Below are 20,345 nucleotides of genomic sequence, written 5' to 3'. Positions count from 1 at the left end.
GTGTCTCTGACTGTCCTGGAACTCACTCTGTAGACCAGACTGACCTCAAACTCACAGAGATCCGCCTGCCTCCTAGTCCCAGAGTGCCAGGATTAAAGGCGTGCGCCACCACCGCTGGGCTTCTCAGATTTTTTTTTTTAGTTTTTCAAGACAGGTTTTCTTTGTATAGTCTTGGCTGTCTTGGAACTCACTCTGTTAGACTAGATTGGCTTCAAACTCAGAGATCTGCCTGCCTTTGCCTCCTGAGTGCTGGATTAAAGGGGTGTACTGCCACTGTCCAGCTGCCTTCAGAGTCTGTCCAACTTCCTCAGCTTTCCCTGCGCTAGCATTTTACCTAGTCCCATGCGGCATTTTAACAGTGTAGAGTTTTTTATTCTGTTTAGTTTAATAAAGGGTCTCCAGCCTGCATTTTTAGTACCTACATTGTAAAGAGGATGCCAATGTGTTCACATTGGAGATTTCAGGTGTTGACAGTATCATTTCAGAAAGAGGTACATTTTGGCTGGGCATGATGGTACATGGTAGTACGTGCTCGTAACCTCATCATAGCAGAGGCAAAATGACCAGGAATTTGATGCCAGCGTAGGCTGAATACCCATAAAATAACAGCAAAGCCTGTTTTTCTTGGTGTGGTAGTGCACACTTGCCATCTCCAAACTCAAGAGGGTAAGGTTACATGGTCTTGAGTTTAAGACTAGACCAGGGGTACAGTAGTGATGTCTTTCATATAGCAACAAACCAAAAGTACATTTTTTATTATTATTGTTTTGGTTTTTCAAGACAGGTTTTCTCTGTGTAATATCTCTGGGTGTCCTGGAGTTTACTTTGTAGACTAGGTTTAATTTTTTTGTTTGCCATGTGTATGCAGTACCTACAAAGACCAGAAGAGAGTATTGAATTTCCTGGAGGCAGAGTTACAGCTGGTTGTGGGCCATCTGGAAATAGTGCTGGAGAATGAACCCAGGTCCTCCAGCAGAGCAATATATGCTCTTAACTGCAGAGCCATCTCTTTAGCTTCTGTATATCTCCTTATAGTTTTAGTTGCCTTGGTGTGTGTGTAAGCATGTACACATGCTTGAAATCATGCTACAGTATGCATGTGCGGGTAAGATTATAGCTTGCAGGAGTTGCTCTACCATATGGGTTGCAGGGATTGAACTCATTGTCAGGCTTGATGTTGGCCACTCTCACCTGCTGAGTTATCTTGCTGGCCTCGAAGTATATTTCTTTGATATAGATGAATAATGTCCTCAAAAATAATGTGTATCGTGTGCATTGGCTTTAGTCTTATGCTCGACCCTCTGTGAGAAGTCCTGTCATTTGGTGAGACTTACAGAGCTCATGATCCACAGCTAGTTAGTGCCTTGTACTATAGAAGTTGAGCTAAGGGCTAGAGAGATGGCTCAGCGGTTAAGAGCATTGCCTGCTCTTCCAAAGGTCCTGAGTTCAATTCCCAGCAACCACATGGTGGCTCACAACCATCTGTAATGATGTCTGGTGCCCTCTTCTGGCCTGCAGATACATACACAGACAGAATATTGTATACATAATAAATAAATAAATATTAAAAAAAAAAAAAGAAGTTGAGCTAAGCCTCCTCCTAGCCTGGCTGCCCCTTTAGGAAGTACCTCAGTCAATGAGATCCACTTCCTCATCCAAGTGTTTTCAGGAAAAGTCTCCAGGTGAGGTCTCTTAGTGTGAAAGAGAGTTGTCCCATAGCCCGCATTACACAACTGAACTTGAAATGCATAAAAACAACATCATAATTGACCATCCTTTTTCAGGGCTCAGCTCACTGACTTATATGAAGAAAGGATAAATAACCAAAAATCCAAAATGTGGGGCTGGAGGAAAGACAAAAAGCCGGTCTTGAAAAAACAAACAAAAGAAAACCAAAAATCAGTGAAGTTGTCTTGTTGCTTACTATCACACCTGAGTTGGGTTTGGTTTGCCTTTACCTTACTCCATCACAAGAGAACACAGCTCAGTATGTTAAAGGCTGGTTAGTCTTGGACTTTTTAGTTTTTCGAGACAGGGTTTCTCTATATAGCCCTAGCCGTCCAGTAACTCACTCTGTAGACCAGGCTGGCCTCGAACTCACAGAGATCCACCTGCCCCTGCCTCATGTGCTGGGATCAAAGGTGTGCACCACCACCACCTGGCTGTTTGGTTGTTTGTTTTTTTTTAAGATTTGTTTATTTATTATGTATACAGTATTCTCAGTGCTTTGCCTGCAGGCCAGAAGAGGGCACCAGATCTCAATTCAAATGGTTATGAACCACCATGTGGTTGCTGAGAATTGAACTCAGGACCTTTGGAAGAGCAGGTGGTGCTGTTTTGTCTTTTTTTTTTTTTTAAGAATTTTTCTGTGACTGTCATCAGTTATGATTTAATTCCAATTTTAAGAAGTCTCTTTTCTCAGCTGCCACAAAAATGTTGACTCATAGGGAAAGTGCCCAGAAATGTGTTGTCTTTGGCCGGTTTAATATTAGCAATGCAGAGGCAGAGATGCAGAGCTCTGTAGACTCGATGGCTCCAGCACATGCCTCTTGTAGCTTTGCCTTCTTTTCTGACTGTAAACGTAGGAGCATGTATGAGTGGAGAGAGTATCTTCTGTAACTGGCCCTAACTGTTTATTTATTATTTGCTTATTGTTTTTCAAGACAGGGTTTTTCTGTAGCTTGGAGCCTATCCAGGAACTCACTCTTGTAGACCAGGCTGGCCTTGATCTCACAGAGATCCACCTGCCTCTGCCTACCCCAAGTGTAGGATTAAAGGTGTGCATCACTACCACCCGGCTGTAACCAGCTTTTATTTTTGCCTCTCCCCGTCGGTGTGCACAGGCTGACGCAGATAGCTTCTACATGGCATGCAATGGCCGCCAGTTCAACTCCATTGAAGATGACGTTTGTCAGCTGGTCTATGTGGAAAGGGCTGAAGTGCTGAAATCTGAGGATGTAAGTATGAAGACTTCTTGGGTCTGAGGAGAAATGTTGCCAGTTAGTATAAGATTGAATATTAAGATGTTTGAAGAAACATCCAGAAAGGCCTTTCTGTGGAGATTGAGAGGAGAGACGGGTTGGGGAGAAAAACAGAATATGGAGGGACCAGATGACAGCTGTGGTGGGTCTTTTGGGCTGAGGGAATGTTGACAAATTAGATGGTAGTGCTTGGTACACGCTAACACATTTGGTGTGGCATTTCTAAAGCTGCAGGATTTAAAATGGAGAATCCTAGCACTCGGACTGAGGTGGGGGCAGGGGCGCATGAGTTCACAGGTAGTATGGCAAGTTCAAAGCTAACGTGCTATATTGCAAGGCCCTGCTCCAAAAAACAAAATGGAGAGTTATAGCTCATTTTTAAAATGTAGGAAATAGGTGTGATGGCACATGCATGTTGTCTCAGCACTTAGGAAACAGAGGCAAGGGACTGGTGAATTGGAAGCCAGCCAAGGACATGTAACAAAACCTTGTCCCCAACTCAAAGTTTAGTAGAAGAATCTGCATTGTTGAGATTATCCCAGAATAGTGGGACACTGTTATAGCAGAAAGAAGCATTTTCGTTCAAAATATTAACTCTGATCTCCTTCCTAATATTTTGGGTTTGGAATTTTTTGGGCTTTTTTTGTTTGTGTGTGTATATATTATATATATTATACATATATATAAACAAAAATATATACAGGCAGGAGTATATATATTCCTGCCTGTCCTGAAACTCACTGTGTAGACCGTGCTAGCCTTGAACTCAAAGAAATTCACCTGCCTCTGCCTCCTAAGTACTGGGATTTAAGGTGTGTGCCATCATGCCCAGCCATGTGTCTTTTTCTAAAAAAAGAGTTCTAGGGCTGGAGAGATGGCTCAGTGGTTAAGAGCATTGCCTGCTCTTCCAGAGGTCCTGAGTTCAATTCCCAGCAACCACATGGTGGCTCGCAACCTTCTGTAATGAGGCTTGGTGCCCTCTTCAGGCATACACACAGACAGAATATTGTATACATAATAAATAAATATTTAAAAAAAAAGAGTTCTGGGTAAGCCTGGTCTAGAGTGGGACTCTGTCTTCAAAATGAACAGTAAAACCAATAGGAAGTCTCTTCTTTAAAGAAGATGACATAGGATGAGGGATGGGATGAGGGGTGGGCCTTAATCAGATGTTTCCTGTAGGGCGCCAGCCTCCCTGTGATGGACCTGACGGAACTCCCCAAGTGCACTGTTTGTCTGGAGCGAATGGATGAGTCTGTGAATGGCATCCTCACCACCCTATGCAACCACAGCTTCCACAGCCAGTGTCTGCAGCGGTGGGATGATACCACGTGAGTGCAGGGCCTGTCCCCACTTGTGGGGCCTTATGATCTCTTCCCAGAGTCCAAAATAGCCATCAGCAGACACTCCTCATCTCTGCAAAGCCAGGATTGCATCAGGGACAAGACCTTGATGTTTCTCCTTGCCCTCTCGCAGTTCTTGTGGAAACTGTCATTTGTTTATTTATTTATTTTTTATTATTTGTGTGTATATACATGCAGGTACCCAAGGATGCCAAGGGCATCAGATCCCCTGGGACTGGAGTTAGTGGGTGGTTGTGAGCTGCCATGTGGATGCTGGAAATGGAACCAAGGTCCTCTACAAGAAAGGACTCTTATCCATCAGGCCATCTCTCCAGTTCAAAGTTGTTCTTTAAATACCAAGACCTTTTTAAAAATTTTTATTTTTCCTTATTTGTGTGTGCACACACCTGTGTGTGTGCTTCACATTGCATGCAGGATCCTATTGAGCAGAGAAGTGGAACTGAGTTACAGATAGTTGTGAGTGCTTGGCATCAATTCCAGGTCCTCTGGAAGAGCAGCCAGTATTCTTAACCTTTGAGCCATCTTTTCCAACTGACAGAGATCCACCTTTTTCTGTCTTTAAGTTCTGGTACTAAAGGTTTCACCACTACACCCATCACTGTGTCCTTCTTAGTGCTGGTCCAAAATCACTGTGCATTTTCCCAAAGCAGCATGGGTCCTTTCCTCCCAAGAGCCATAAATGAAAACTCATACCCAATCCTGTTACAGTATGGTGGTAGCAGGAGGGTCAGAAGGAGTAGCTAGGCCTAGACTCACCACGTTACCAAAGATGGTTTAGAACTTCTGATCCTTCCGCAACTGCCACCCACATGCCTCGATACAGGTTATGTGCAACTACCACCCAGGTGCTGGGATACAGGTGTGTGCTACTACCACCCAGGTGCTGGGATACAGGTGTGTGCCACTACCACCCGGGTGCTGGGATACAGGTGTGTGCCACTACCACCCGGGTGCTGGGATACAGGTGTGTGCCACTACCACCTGGGTGCTGGAATACAGGTGTGTGCCAGTACCACCCGGGTGCTGGGATACAGGTGTGTGCCACTACCACCCGGGTGCTGGGATACAGGTGTGTGCCACTACCACCCGGGTGCTGGGATACAGGTGTGTGCCATTACCATCCACGTACCAGGATACAGTTGTGTGCTGTCACCCTGGATTATGTGAAGTTAAGAGTCAGACCTGCGCTTTATGTCTGCAAGCACTTTACCAAATGAGCTGCATTCCCACCCCAACATGTCACTTCACTGGGCTGCTGATGGCCAAGCAGCCAGTAGTCACAGCAGTTACCAGGTGTGCAGTACACACATATGTGTCCTCCTTAAAGTTCACAACAGCTTTGTTATAGTTGTACTTGCTTCAGACAGAGAACAAAGTTAGCGAATTGGTGCCTGGACCTTTCTTTTTCTTCCTAAATATTTTCTTTCCTTTAAACTACACTGTGGTCGTGAAGTGTAGCTTGAAGTTAGAACATTTGTTGCTGGGCAGTGGTAGCACACTCTAATCCCAACCAACACTCAGGAGGCAGAAGCAGAGAGACAGGTGTATCTCTGTAAGTTCAAGGCCAACCTGGTCTACAAAGTAAGTTCCAGGGCATCCAGAGCTACACAGAGAAACTTTGTCTCAGGAAAAGTAAGTTAGAACATTTGCTTGGGATGCCCAAGACCCATGACTTGATTTCCAGAACTACAATAAATTAATGAGTAGACAGACAAATCATTTTTAAAAAGTAAATGAGGGGGAACAGAGATGACTGGGCAGTTAAAAAGACTTGCTGTGCAGGCATGAAAACTAGAGTTCAGATCCCAGTACCCACAGGGTAAGTTGAACATGGTTTTGCACACACATGTAACCCCAGCACTGAGTGGAGGCAGAAGACGGGATTGCTGGGGCTTACTGGCTGTCAGACTAGCTAAAAACATTTTAGCTAAACTTCCAGGTTCATCAAGAGACCCTACCTCAAAGAAGTCTGGGGGAGAATGATAGAAGACATTCAAAGTCTTCGTATGCATGTGCACATGCACACACACGTGCATGCACTCAAAAACTGCACTTTGGAATTCAGTGTATCTGCTGGAAGACAGTATATCAGGTGATAATTCACCCAGGACATGTGATTATACCTGAGATCACAGCCTCAACAGGTATGAAGGAACAGTGTGCAATCTTGTGACTGGACATCGTAGGTCCTGGCCCAGCAGGGCCATTTAAGAAGTGATGTCCTGGGCTGAATAAGATGGTCCAGCAGGAAAAAGCACTTGCTTCTACACTTGACAGCCTGACTTGGTCATGGAGAGCCACATTGTGAAAGGAGAAAACAGTCTTATATAAGTTGTCCTCTGACCTCCACATGCATATAGTTATGTATATAGACAAACACAATTGCATAATTGAGATGAAGGATACTGAATTACATGTAGTCCTACATGCCTGTAATCACAGCAAGTTGGGTAGTAGAGACAGGAGGATACAGTTAAAGGTTTGAGGGCTAGAGAGGATGGCTTAGCAAGGAGTGCACTGGGTAGTATACAAGCACTTGCAACTCCAGCTTTAGGGGAACGAAACCCTTTTCTGGCCTCTGTAAGCACCTGTATGCATGTGTGTATACATGTTACACACACAAATAAAAATGAGCCAGGTACTGGTAGCACATCAGCACTCGGGAGGCAGGGTGGATCTCTGAGTTCTAGGACAGCCAGTGTTACACGGTGTCTTGAAAAAGAAAAGAAAGAAAAGGGTAAAACTAAGAAATTGGACAAATGAATCACTAGGTAAAGACCTGATGCCTGATCTGCAGGAGTTTCATGTTGGAGAGAGAGAGAACACCAGTTCCATAGAACTGTCCTTTGACCTCCACACACAAATAAGTAGGTTGATTCAAAAGCCAGGTCAAGTGGCCACACATGTAATTCCATAATTTGGGTTGTAGATTCGAAGATAAGACTTTCAGGGCAGCTGGGCTACAGAGTGATTCCACCCACACAATAAAGTGAAAGCCAAGCATGGTGGCCACACCTTTAATTCCAGGGAGGCAGGGGCAGCTGGATTTGGACAGAAGCTTCAGTCATTCAATACACTTGATGTTTTCATAGATGGTGTAGAATGCCAAAATGTATGCATTGTGTGCTACAGGAGTTTGGTTTTGAATATTTCCCCTGGATTCTTCTACATGGCCTAGTCAGAATTAGAGCCTGGTATTAGTTTGTTTTCCTGTCCAGTGTCTGCTACAACCACTACACAGGCAGAAGGATCACAGGAAGCTACTGTCTACCTGTGGCGGCTGCTCCATCTAACCCAGGAGTCATTTCTCTCTTTTTCTTTTTCTTTTTTAAAGATTATTTATTTATCTTACGGATATGAGTGCTCTACCACTCAGAAGAGGGCATCAGATCCCACTATAGATGGTTGTGTGGTTGCTGGGAATTGAATTCAAGACCTCTAGAAGAGTACCCAGTGTTCTTAACTGCCAAGCCATCTCTCCAGCCCTCCAGGAGCCATTTCTAGACCTACTTCCCAGTTTCTTTGTGTGTCTCTCTCTCCCCTTTTCCCTTTCTCTTTTTCTCCCTCTTTTCTTGACTTCCCTCTGTCTCTTTTACTTTCTCCCTTCTCTCCTTCTCCCTCCCTCCTTGCTAAGTACAGTTCTGCCACTAAACTCTCAGTCCCTGTCTACCTGTTTTAACTAAAACAAGGTCTCAGGTCTAGAGATAAAGTTCAGTTGGTCAATCCTTGACTAGCATAGAAGCTGGGCAAACCCTAACCAGGAAACCCTGGGCTCCATTCCTAGCACTGCCTAAGCCATATGTATGGTGCATCCCAATACTAGAGAACTGAAGGCTGGAGGACCCAAGTTCAAGTCATCCGTGGCTACATAGAAAGTTTGAGGCTAGCCTAGGCTATATGAGACCTATTTGAAAAGCAAACAAGGAAACTAGAGAGATGCTGAACAGTTAAGAGCACTTGCTGCTCTTGCAAGGACCCAGGTTTGGTTCCCAGCATCCATGTTGAAAAGCTCACAACTGGCTGTAAATTCAGTTCCGGGGAATTCAATATCTTCTGCTCTCCTCCATCACTGTTTCACATGGTGCATATAATATACTCATGATGCATATAATATGCTCAGGCGTGAATGCACACACATGCACATAAATTAAGTCTTTAAAAGCTAGCTGAGGCTAGCCTTGAACTTACGCAGTTCTGCCTCTCTCCAGAGTCCTGGCCCTACAGGCGTGCAGCACTGCACCTGCCCGTCTTCAATACTAAAGGAAGTGTCCTCCATGCTAGTGTAGGAACTTGGCCTTCTGCCTGCTTGTGCCTTTTCCTTGCTCTTCATGACCTGGCCAAAGAATGAATGGATGCTTGCTACGCCTTGAGCTTGCTGGCAATTCAATCAGCTACAGCTGTCACATTGACCTATTGAACAAAACATATTGATGACCAGTATTGAATATTACTTCATTTTGAGTATAATAGAAAAGGTTTACCCCAGTTGAACAAGGTGGCACAAACTTGTAATACTAACATTTGGGAAGTGGAGGCAGGAGGATCAGGAGTTAAAGGTCATCTTTAGACTGGACTACCTGGGGTAAGGAGTGCCATGTTTGTCTGAAGAGTGGCTCAGCAGTTAAGTACACTGGTTGCTCCTGCAGGAGACTCAGGTTAGGTTCACAGTGCCCACACTGGGCTATTCATAGCCACTTATAACCCCAGCTCCAGGGGTCTGATGCCCTCTCTTGGCCTCGATGGGCATACACATACAAATAAAAATAAACCTTTTTAAAAATTGGCTGGGATCAGGGTATGGTTGCAAATGCATTTAACCCCAGCAGTCAAGAAGCAGAGTCAGAGATCTCTAAGTTCCAGACCACTTGGTCTGCATAACAAGTTCAAGGTCAGCCAGGGCTAGTGAGACCCTGTCTCAAAAAAATAATAATAATAATTGGCTGGGTGTGGTAGCTCACATATTGAGTCTCAGCACCTGGGATCAGAGGCAAACTGTTCTTTCTATGAGTTCAACATTAACCTGGTCTATATAGCAAGCTCTAGGCCAGCCAAGACTATGTAGTGAGACCCTATGATACATTTATCTAATTATTTATGAATAAAAACTCAGGAGTCTGATACTGGGCTAAGAATCTGAGCGGTCAGAGAATTGGCAGAGAACCAACCAGTGACCTATTTCTTCTATTCACCCATCCAGAAAAACTGAGAGCCTCTCCTAGCTCTGCCTTACTACTTTCTGTCTCTGTCTTCAGCCCTCCAAAACCTCTGTGGTTAATTTGGTCAGCTAGTGGCTAGCTCTGCCCTCTTCTTCAAAGCAAAAATATCACACAACGATCCTGTCTCAGTTAAGTAAATAAATTTTAAGAAAGAAAATAAAAGAAAAGGCATAGAGGGCAGGGTGTATAGTCCAGATTTCAACATCTGTATATAATCTCACCCTTATCTTCCATGTCCTGGTCAGGTGTCCTGTTTGCCGATACTGTCAAACACCAGAGCCAGTGGAAGAAAACAAGTGTTTTGAGTGTGGTGTCCAGGAGGTAAGTATTGCTGGTGAGGAGTGATAATGAGCAGCCTTATTGGTTTGGGGTTTTCTTCTGCCCAGTGCAGCTTAAATTCTTCTTGAGGGTAATTCCTTTTTGTCTATAGTCAAATGTGTGAATACATAGACTCTTTTTTTTAAAATAATTTACTCATTTTTATTTTATGTGCATTGCTGTTTTGCCTGTATGTTGTGTGAGGGTGTTGTAGCCCCTGGAACTGGAGTTACACAGTTGTGAGCTGCCTTATGGGTGCTGGGAATTGAAGCCAGGTCCTCTAGAAGAACAGCCAGTGCTGATCCATCTCTCCAGTCCAGTACACAAATTCTTCATGCTTTGATTTAATATTATTCTTTAAAATAAAATAAAGATTTACTTGCTTACTATGTGTACAGTGTCCTTCACACCAGAAGAGGGCACAAGATCTTATTGTAGATGGTTGTGAGCCACCACATGGTTGCTGGGGAATTGAACTCAGGATGTCTAGAAGAGCAACCAGTGCTCTTAACCTCCAAACCATCTCTCCAGCCCTGCTATTATTCTTTTAAAAGACTGAGATACCCATCAATCACTTGTGAATCTGTACTTAGGATTCTGCAGGTGCTACAGAGGGGAAGTAGTAGACCAATAAGGACCCTGGAAGGTTGGGTTTATTCAGAAGTCTGTGGAAACAGTTCACAAGTCATCTTCTTTCCAAGCCATGTGAGCCAGGTCACATGCCTCTGCTTCCCATCATTAATTCAGATCTCCTCTCTTGGCAGAACCTCTGGATTTGCTTAATATGTGGCCACATAGGATGTGGACGGTATGTAAGTCGGCATGCTTACAAGCACTTTGAGGAAACTCAGCACACGTACGCCATGCAGCTTACCAACCATCGGGTCTGGGATTATGCTGGAGGTAAGGGAATCTGATTCGGATTCTTTGCTGTGGGAACTCCCTCAGTGTGTCATCCTCCTGGCAGCTAGGCAAACAGATTGCACGGTCACCTCTGAGGGTGCCACGCTTAGGGATGAAGAGTTACAGAGAATTTAAATGTCTGTTCTCACCCTCTCTCACTCTCTAAAGTTGAAATAATTTGACCGATTTTTAAATAAAAATCATACATCATTTAGTTTATATTTTTTTGTTTTTTCGAGACAGGGTTTCTCTGTGGTTTTGGAGCCTGTCCTGGAACTAGCTCTTGTAGACCAGGCTGGTCTCGAACTCACAGAGATCCGCCTGCCTCTGCCTCCTGAATGCTGGGATTAAAGGCGTGCACCACTACCGCCTGGCTTAGTTTATATTTCTAAAAACAAAAATGTTTCAGAGTTAAGAGGGGAGAACTTTTCATTCCTAAGAAGCTACTTCTGGCCAACTCTCTTTCCTTAGATAATTATGTCCATCGACTGGTTGCAAGCAAGACAGACGGAAAGATCGTTCAGTACGAGTGTGAGGGTGACACCTGCCAGGAAGAGAAGATAGATGCCTTACAGTTAGAGGTGAGATACTGTGAGCTGTTGCTTAGCAACTGCTATTGCTGCCTTTTTCCGTTCTCCAGAGAAAGGTGCTTTGACCTTTTAATGTAGTCATCTGCCCTGTGTGGAAACTTTTCTTTAAGTTCTGTCACTGCTGTGAAGAATTTCTTTTCCTTTTTTAAAAGATGTATTCATTTATTATGTATACAGTGTCCTGCCCGCATGTCTGCCTCCATGCCAGAAGAGGGCACCAGATCTCATTACAGATGGTTGTGAGACACCATGTGGGTACTGGGAATTGAATTCAGGACCCTGGGAAGAGTAATCAGTGCTCTTAATCTTTGAACCATCTCTCTAGTCCCGCTGTGAGAATTTGTAAAATGTTTCTTTTTGAAACTCTTAAGCTTCCCCGTGCCTTACTGTTTTCAGTGTGATGTTTCTGGTTGTCTTGAGTTCCAGTTCATTAATTAAGGCAATTTAGGTCATCTTCCATAGCAGCAATAAAGCCAGAAGATAGGATGTTCCTGTCAGTGGCTCCACAGAAGCTGGAAACACATACCTTTCATTGGATATATGTCTATATGAATAATGTTTAAGCTTTCCACAAGTAAACAGTAAATTTTCCTTCAGTAATCTTTGAAGTTTCCAGGAAGAAAATGGGGCCCCATAACAACGATTCCACGTGGCTGCTATGATGTCGTGATGCTGATAGCACTACTTTAATATTGGTTTTGGTTACCAGCTGCTCAAAATGATTCCAACTTGGTCAGCTGAAATGGTGTACCTTCTTACACACTGAAGAGGTAGAGGTAGGAAGATCAAGAACTCAAGGCCATCCTAGACATTTGAGGCCAGTCTGGGGTATTATGAGACCCTATATATCAAAAGGACAAAAAGGCAGTGTGGCGGTTTAAAAGAAAATGACCCCCAAAGGGAGTGGCACATTAGGAGGTATGGCCTTGTTGGAGGAAGTGCATCACTGTGGAGGCAGGCTTTGAGGTCTCCTATATGCTCAAACCATGCTCAGTGACAGTATACTTCCTCTTGCCTTCTGATTAACATGTAGCCAGTACCATGTCTGCCTGTACACTGCCATGTTCTCTGCTGTGATGATAATGGACTAAACCTCTGAACTATAAGCCACCACCTCAATTAAATGTTTTCCTTATAAGAGTTGCTGTGGGCTGGGCGGTGGTGGCGCACGCCTTTAATCCCAGCACTCGGGAGGCAGAGGCAGGCGGATCTCTGTGAGTTCGAGGCCAGCCTGGTCTACAAGAGCTAGTTCCAGGACAGGAACCAAAAGCTACAGAGAAACCCTGTCTCGAAAAATCAAAAAAAAAAAAAAAAAGAGTTGCTGTGGGGCTGGAGAGATGGCTCAGATGTTAACCTGACTGCTGTTCTGGAGGTCCTGAGTTCAATTCCCAGCAACCACATGATGACACACACCCATCTATAATGAAATCTGGTGCCCAGAACACTATATACATAATAAATAAATTTTTAAAAAAAGAATTGCTGTGCTCATAGTGTTTCTTCACAGCAATAGAAACCCTAACTAGGACAGGTGGGCTGGAGAGATGGCGCAGCCGTTAGGGCACTGGCTGTTCTCCCAGAGGACCCAGATTCAATTTCCAGCACCTACATGGCAGCTCACAACCATCTGTAACTACAGTTCTAGGAGATCAATACCCTCACACAGGAAGGAATACAGGCAAAACACCAATACACATAAAATAAAAATTAGAACAAAACACAAAAGGCTAGAAAGATAGCTCAGTCAGTCCGCAAACATGAGGACCTGAGTTGAGTCCCCAGAACCTGAAGTTTAAAAAAAAATAGAATTGGTGGTACAAGTTTGTGACCCCAGTACTGAGGATGGATAAAGATAGATCCCTGGGACACTGACCAGCCAGCTTAGCCTACTAGATGAATTTAGGCCCATGAGAAACCCTGTCTCAAAACTAGACAGTGCCTGAGGAATGATAGCCGATGCTAATTCTGCCCTCCCCATACATACACATGAATAGAACACATATCCAGTGTAATAAAAACATGAAGCTGGGCATGGTGGCGCACGCCTTTAATCCCAGTGCTTGGGAGGCAGAGGTAAGCGAATCTCTGAGTTCAAAGCCAGCCTGGTCTACAACACGAGTTCCAGGACAGCCAGGGCTGTTATGCAGAGAAATCATGTCTCAAAAACCAAAGTAAAACAAAAAATAACTGTGTATTTGTGTAAATTTGGATTCTTGGATTTTTCCCAGCTAGATTGCAAGCTCCATTCTGTACCTCTGGCCCAGTGCCTGTTAACCTGGGTTGAACCCAAGTGTAACATAGACTCTGATGAGCCCGATAAGGGAGTATAAGCCTCAGGTCCCCAGTTGATAAGGTTGGAAAGTGGCCAGTGCCTCAAGGGTGAGGCAATAAGCAAAACCATGTCTCCATTCTCTCTCTCTCCCGCTCTGTCCCTCTTCCTTTCATTCTCTCTTTCTCTCTCTGTGTCTCTCCCTCTCTCTCTCTGGTTCTTGGAATAATGACTGTCTATGTAGCCCTGGCTAGCCTGGAGTGTTGGTTTTAAAGGTGTGAACCACCATGGTCCAGCAGCTGGTTTTTGTTTTGTTTTGTTGTTTTATTAATTGTCTAATTTCATTTGGTTTTGCTGTGAGTATAGGAGTACCACTATGCCTGTGGAGACCTTGATTCTGGATGCAGTTGTACTGGTTATCATGGAGTCAGTGTTCACTGGGTTTCAGTACTGGTGATGGCTCACATCTGGCTGTTTGTTTCATTTCTAGTATTCGTACTTACTAACAAGCCAGCTGGAATCGCAGCGGATATACTGGGAAAACAAGATTGTTCGCATAGAGAAGGACACGGCAGAGGAGGTAAGTGTCTAACCTGGTGACTGATTGCTTTTAACTAAAAAGTTTCTCTGTAGCAGCTCTGGCTGTCCTGGAACACTTTGTAGTGTTTACTTTGTAGACCAGGATGACCTCAAACTCACAGAGATCCGCCTGCCTCTGCCTCCCAAGTGCTGGAATTAAAGCCTGTTTTTTAATTTTCTAAATGGCCCACCTGGTGACTTAGTTCCCAACTCCCTGAGCCCTAACAACAGTAGAAACTGGCTTTTCAAACAGCCAGTGTTTGACTCGTGCTTTGAAATGATCTTTAGTTAAAAGCAATCAATGAGATTTTTTTGTTTTTGTTTTTTGAGACAGGATTTCTCTGTGGCTTTGGAGCCTGTCCTGGAACTAGCTCTTGTAGACCAGGCTGGCCTCGAACTCACAGAGATCTGCCTGCCTCTGCCTCCCGAGTGCTGGGATTAAAGGCGTGCGCCACCACCGCCCGGCTATCAATGAGATTCTTGCAGTAGCTTCCAGACAGTAGAAGTGCCAGTGCAGAGGCCCTAGAGGACACTAGCCTTTCCGTCCTGAGTAGGGTGTGATTGCCATACAGGAATTGCCGGACTCCCTGGGTGGGTGTGCTGTTGCATCTTCACTTATGGCTTTTTTGTGGCTCTCCCAGCATAATCACCCAAATTGTTTCACACAGACCCTAGCGAGCCAAGTGCAGAACCCTCTCTGCTTTGTATGATTCCTCAGGATTAGCCACATTCTCTAAGACGTGCCAGCAAAAGCAAGTTAGGACCGGGAAGAGAAGCCGCAAGGAATTCGCTTTCAATGTTGGAGTGAGCTGGAGCCAGGGCAGCATCCGATGAAAGCTTACAGCATTTGAAAATGATGCCTTTGTTTTCTAATGACAGATGCCATTTGTCCATAAGTTCAGGGCTGATGCAAGCCTTTTGTCCTGCCGTGTCCTTTTGTGACTGGTATTCTGTCCATTTGCACACAAGCAATAGAGCATGAAGGGGGATAGTGACAGATTCTTAGTCACGGGCCTCATAACATTCTTGGAGGTGGTGGGACTTGGGGAGGGGGCAATAAGCCAAGCCTGAAACTTGCAGGACACTTTTAGACTTGGGGGAATGTAATTTATTCCAGCCTGTCAAGGATATAGGAGCAGCCACTCAGAACCAGTGAAAGCTCTTGGTTTTCTTTCTCTTTTTTAAAATTTACTTTACCCATGCACTAGTGGCCCACACCTTTAATCCCAGGACTCAGGAGACAGAGGCAGGTGAATCTTTGAATTCAAGGCCAGCCTGGTCCACAGAGTGAGTTCAGGGGCAGCCAGTGCTACACAGAGAAACTCTGTCTCAAAAAAACAAAAAGAAAAGGAAAAAAAATATTTATTCATTTTTTTATGTGTATGAATGTTTTAACTGCATGTATATATGTGCACTGTGTACTAACTAGTCCAGAGAAGTCAGAAAAGGGCATCAAATCTCCTTTCTTTTTCTTTTTTTTTTAAAGATTTTATTTATTTATTATGTATACAATGTTCTGCCTGCATGACAGAAGAGTGCTCCAGATCTCATGACAGAGGGTTGTGAGCCACTATGTGGTTACTGGGAATTGAACTCAGGACCTCTAGAAGAACAGACAGTGTTCTTAACCTCTGAGTCATCTCTCCAGCCCAAAAATTTATTTATTTATTATGTATACAATATTATTCTGTCTGTGTGTATGTCTGGAGGCCAGAAGAGGGCACCAGACCTCATTACAGATGGTTGTGAGCCACCATGTGGTTGCTGGGAATTGAACTCAGGACCTTTGGAAGAGCAGGCAATGCTCTTAACCACTGAGCCATCTCTCCAGCCCAGTTAGAGGCAGTTGTGAGCTGCTATGTGGGTGCTGGGAATTGAACCCAGGTCCTCTGGAAGAGCAGCTAATGCTCTTAACCACTGAGCCATCTCTCCAGCCCAGTTAGAGGCAGTTGTGAGCTGCTATGTGGGTGCTGGGAATTGAACCCAGGTCCTCTGGAAGAGCAGCTAGTGCTCTTAACCACTGAGCCATCTCTCCAGCTCTTGGTTTTCATGGGGCTGATTATAAAGACCTATTCCTAACACACAGTTAGGCAGTGGACATAAGTGGGACCTCTGAAGATATATCTTTTCAGACCTCTAGCTCCATTGAAATCCATACTTCTCTCAGTTGTAAACTGTAAAAATCAGTTTGATAGATCACAACTGGTGTTTTTATTACATAGAATATGGTAGATGTAGGAGTAAATTACACTACATCTACTGTTTTGTGAAGCTTGTTTCTGTTGTGTGTGCATGTGTATCTCATGTGTGTGCACACAAGTATGCTAGTGCAGAAGTCAGATGACAACTTGTGGACTCAGTTTTCTCCTTCCACCTTTAAGTGGATTCTGAATGTTGACACAGACTATCAGCATTGTGCAGCAGTCACCTATACCTGCGGAGCCATCTCATTAGTCCTTTGGGGTGTTTTTGTTGTTGTTGTTTTGTTTTTCAAGACAGGGTTTCTTTGTGTAACCATCCTAGCTGTCCCGGAACTCTCTCTGTAGACCAGGCTGGCCTCGAACTCACAGAGACCCATCTGCCTCTGCCTCCTGAACGCTGTGATTGAAAGTGTGCACCACCACTGCTCGTCTTTGGTGTGTTTCTTAAACATTAACCTTAGTATAGCATCTGTCTGTGGCAGCACCAAGACCTTTTCCAGAGATGGCCATAGTGCACACCTATAATCTCAGCACCTGGGGAGAAGAAGCAGGAGAATCAGAAGATCAGGGCCATCCTGGGCTTCATCATGAGTTTGAAGATAGTCTGGGCTACATAAGACCTCTCAAAAAAAGTTTTCATCTTGATTTTAAGATGGTTGGCTTAATATTTTCATGAACGAAAATGTATTTGAATCCTTTTGATATTAATTTCTGTCTTACCTACTGCTCTGCAGAGGAAGGCAGGGGAGAACAGAAGCAGCAGGAGAGTTTAGTGATCTCTTACCCTAAACAGTGTTGAAGTAGTTGGGCCTGGTGGCTCACACCTGAAATCCAGCATTTGGCAGGCTTTGGCAGGAAGCTTGCTAAGTTAAAACCCACCCTAGGCTGCAGAGTAAGACTTTGTCTCAAAAAAATAAAACAAGGGCCACTTGTAGCACGTGCCTTGAATCCCAGCACTCGGGAGGCAGAAGCAGGCAGATCTCTGAGTTGGAAGCCAGCCGGGTCTCCAGAGCTAGTTCCAAGACAGCCAACACAATACAGAGAAACTCTGTCTTGAAAAACCAAAAGAAGTAAATAGGTAGATAGATAAATCAGACAAGGCAAAAAAGAAAGGCTAAAGTGTGACCCTATCACCTGTGCCCCAAGAAGAGGACATAAAACTTTGGCCTTCAGTTTTAGAGGGCTTGACTTTGGCCAGGCTTTGTCTTAGGCAGGATCCCCGACCCTGCAGCTGGGTGACCTTGGACCATTGCCTTGTCTTTTGCTGAGCCTATTTCCTTAGAAGCTTGTTGACCTGTGGTATCGCTTATTGAGAGGTGTGGGAATAAAGGCTCCTGGATGCTGTTGCTTAGCAGCCCAGCCTCCTCAATTTTACTGTGCTCCCTTCATCTTCTCTCAGTTTCTAAGACTTAGATGGAGTTGAGGCAGCTCCCAGCTCTGCAGCTCTTCACGTGTTCCTGTAGCTAGACTCCGAAGAACGCTTAGTAGCACTGCTTTCTCCTGACCTACATAACTTGTTCTTTCTAATTCTCCGAAGTATGAATTGGTTCTGCAGGTATATTGCCTTATAGACTGACCCAAGACAAACATTCAATTCGTATGGCTTCATGGCACATCAGAAAAGCAGTGAGTTGGAGGACAAAACAAAACCAAGCTAGTAGAATCCAGTCTCATAGTTTTCTTTTGTTTTTGAGTTTTTTGGTTTATTGAGACAGAATCTCTATAGCTGAGGATGACCTGAGACTCACTGTGTACCCCAGCGTACTCTTGGCAATCCTCCTGTCTTAGCCTAAGTGCTTCAATTGCAGGTGGGAGGTAGGTCCCCAGTTCTTCACTAGTTGCTGGAGATAACTTCAGGAATGTGCTCTGGGAGGAACAGGGGCTGATAGTTAATAATGAGAGCTCTGCTCTGACCTTGGGCAAACCTTCCTTTCTTCCAAAGCCTGGATTACCCTGTTTGATTCTTTGAGTAGCTTTCCTGCGCATCCGGTAGCTCCTGGTCCTTGTTTATCCTAGAAGAAAGTTTTCCACAATTTTTTTTTGTCACAATTCCTTCCAAGTGGCTCACTTCGACTTTCCAAGTTTGGGTTGTCCTGGTTATAGTGGCAGGCGGGGGGGGGGGGGGGGGGGGCAAGATCCATATGATTCTGCCTGACCTCCATTTGCACTTTTAGATTAACAACATGAAGACCAAATTTAAAGAGACCATTGAGAAGTGTGACAGCCTGGAGCTCAGGCTCAGTGACCTTCTGAAGGAGAAGCAGTCTGTGGAAAGAAAGTAGGTATCCCTCAGCTGTTGGCCCCATGCATCACAAGAAGGACCTTTGCCTCCTTGGCAACACCCCATATTCAACACGTACGTCATATAGGTTTTCTGGTTCTCTATGAGTTGGAGCAGAGTTACAGTGACTTCTCGTTGTGCAATTAGGGGCTAGTAAGATGGCTCAACTGCCAACCCCGACAAACTATATTTGATGCCAGGACTCATGTGGGTAAAGGAAAGAACTGATTCCCATACGCATGGTCCTCAGACGGCCACACGTGCACCTTGTCACATGTGTACACACACATTCAGGAAATAAACGTAAAAACAGAAAAGTACAATTTGTGTTCCCCCTGAGGTGGGTGCCAGGTGGAGCACTGAATTCTCCTGCATCCGAGTGCTTGCCGTGTGTGCAGATGGCTTCCATTTCTGCCTGCAGTTTCTAAGAGCCATCATGACTGGGAGCTGGAGTCAGGAAAGAAGTTTTATCCAAATTTATGTCACAGATTATCCCTTGGACAGGACTGAGAGCAAATGATGCCAATCCTTGAGCAAAAAACCATGACCAGCATGACAAGAACTACAGTGGAGGACAGGGGATGGTTGTTACTGGTGACAGTGGTTAGCCTAGCCCGTAAGTCAGTGGGCGAGTATATTCCCAGCATTCACAAGGACCTGTGTTTGATCCCAAGCACTGAACAGGGTAGATTTTAATTACACTGTAGAAGTGGCTGAACTGTTGCTGTGACCATACAGTATAGTACATCAAGGTACTTTTAAGAGGGATGTTTGCTCCTTAGTGTTGCTTCTCTTAAAATAACCTTTTCTTTGAAATAGATTAAGATTTATAGGAAAGTTTCAAAGATAGTTCTAAAGATCTTCTTCCATTTTCTCCATCCAGTTTTCCCACATCACGTGAGTTTCCAGTATGTGTATGTTTGTTTTCAAGATAGGGTCTCTCACTCTGTAGACCAGGCTGACCTCTAACTCACAAAGATCCCCCGAGTACTGACCTAATGTTTATTTTTGAATTGTATAGTACTAAACTTGACATTTGTGAGCAGGGGTGTGTGTCTGTGTCTGTGTCTATGTATGTCCGTGTGTGCATGTGTTCCAGGGCGAGCCTGTGGAGGCCAGAGGTCAGCATTGGACATCTTCCTTTATCATTTCTTATCTCGGTTGTTTTGTTTTGTTTTGAGACAGGGTCTCACTATGTAGACTGCTCTGAACTTACTATGTAGACCAGGCTGGCCTGGAATCACAGAGATCTACCTGCCACTGCCTCCTGTGTGCTGTTTTAAAGATGGGTGCCACAACCCCAAACTTTGGTTTGGTCTTTTGGTATAGACTCTTGTGCTGTAGCCCTGAATTATTTTTTTAATTTATTTTTATTTTATATTTATTGGTGTTTTATCTGCATGATTCTGTGCAAGAGTGTCAGATCCCCTGGAGTTGGGTTACAGACAATTGTAAGCTGCTATGTGCATGCTGAGAATTGAACCCAGGTCCTCTGGAAGAGCAGCCAGTGCTCTTAAACCATTCAGTCAGTATAGCCCTGAATTCAAACATTGCTCCTACCTCAGCTTCCTGAGTTCTAGGATTACAGGCTGGAGCCACCCTACCTGACTACTTTGTCATTTTGATACATATACCTGCTATAG

The 20,345-nt window shown here is 44.4% G+C and overlaps 1 protein-coding gene across 1 annotated transcript in view; it reads left to right on the top strand.

Moving 5' to 3' along the window:
• The window catches only part of Brap (BRCA1 associated protein), a 32,512-nt gene that overhangs the window by 9,689 nt on the left and 2,478 nt on the right, over positions 1-20,345 (top strand). Inside the window, exons 5-11 of the mRNA XM_075980358.1 lie at positions 2,844-2,957; positions 4,164-4,312; positions 9,807-9,882; positions 10,644-10,782; positions 11,254-11,363; positions 14,132-14,221; positions 18,596-18,699. Coding sequence (XP_075836473.1) covers positions 2,844-2,957; positions 4,164-4,312; positions 9,807-9,882; positions 10,644-10,782; positions 11,254-11,363; positions 14,132-14,221; positions 18,596-18,699 — 782 coding nt within the window. The remainder of the gene's footprint in view (positions 1-2,843; positions 2,958-4,163; positions 4,313-9,806; positions 9,883-10,643; positions 10,783-11,253; positions 11,364-14,131; positions 14,222-18,595; positions 18,700-20,345) is intronic.

Source organism: Microtus pennsylvanicus, chromosome 1 (genome assembly GCF_037038515.1).
Source record: "Microtus pennsylvanicus isolate mMicPen1 chromosome 1, mMicPen1.hap1, whole genome shotgun sequence".
NCBI classification, from domain to species: domain Eukaryota; kingdom Metazoa; phylum Chordata; class Mammalia; order Rodentia; family Cricetidae; genus Microtus; species Microtus pennsylvanicus.
This window is presented reverse-complemented; position numbering and strand designations above follow the sequence as displayed.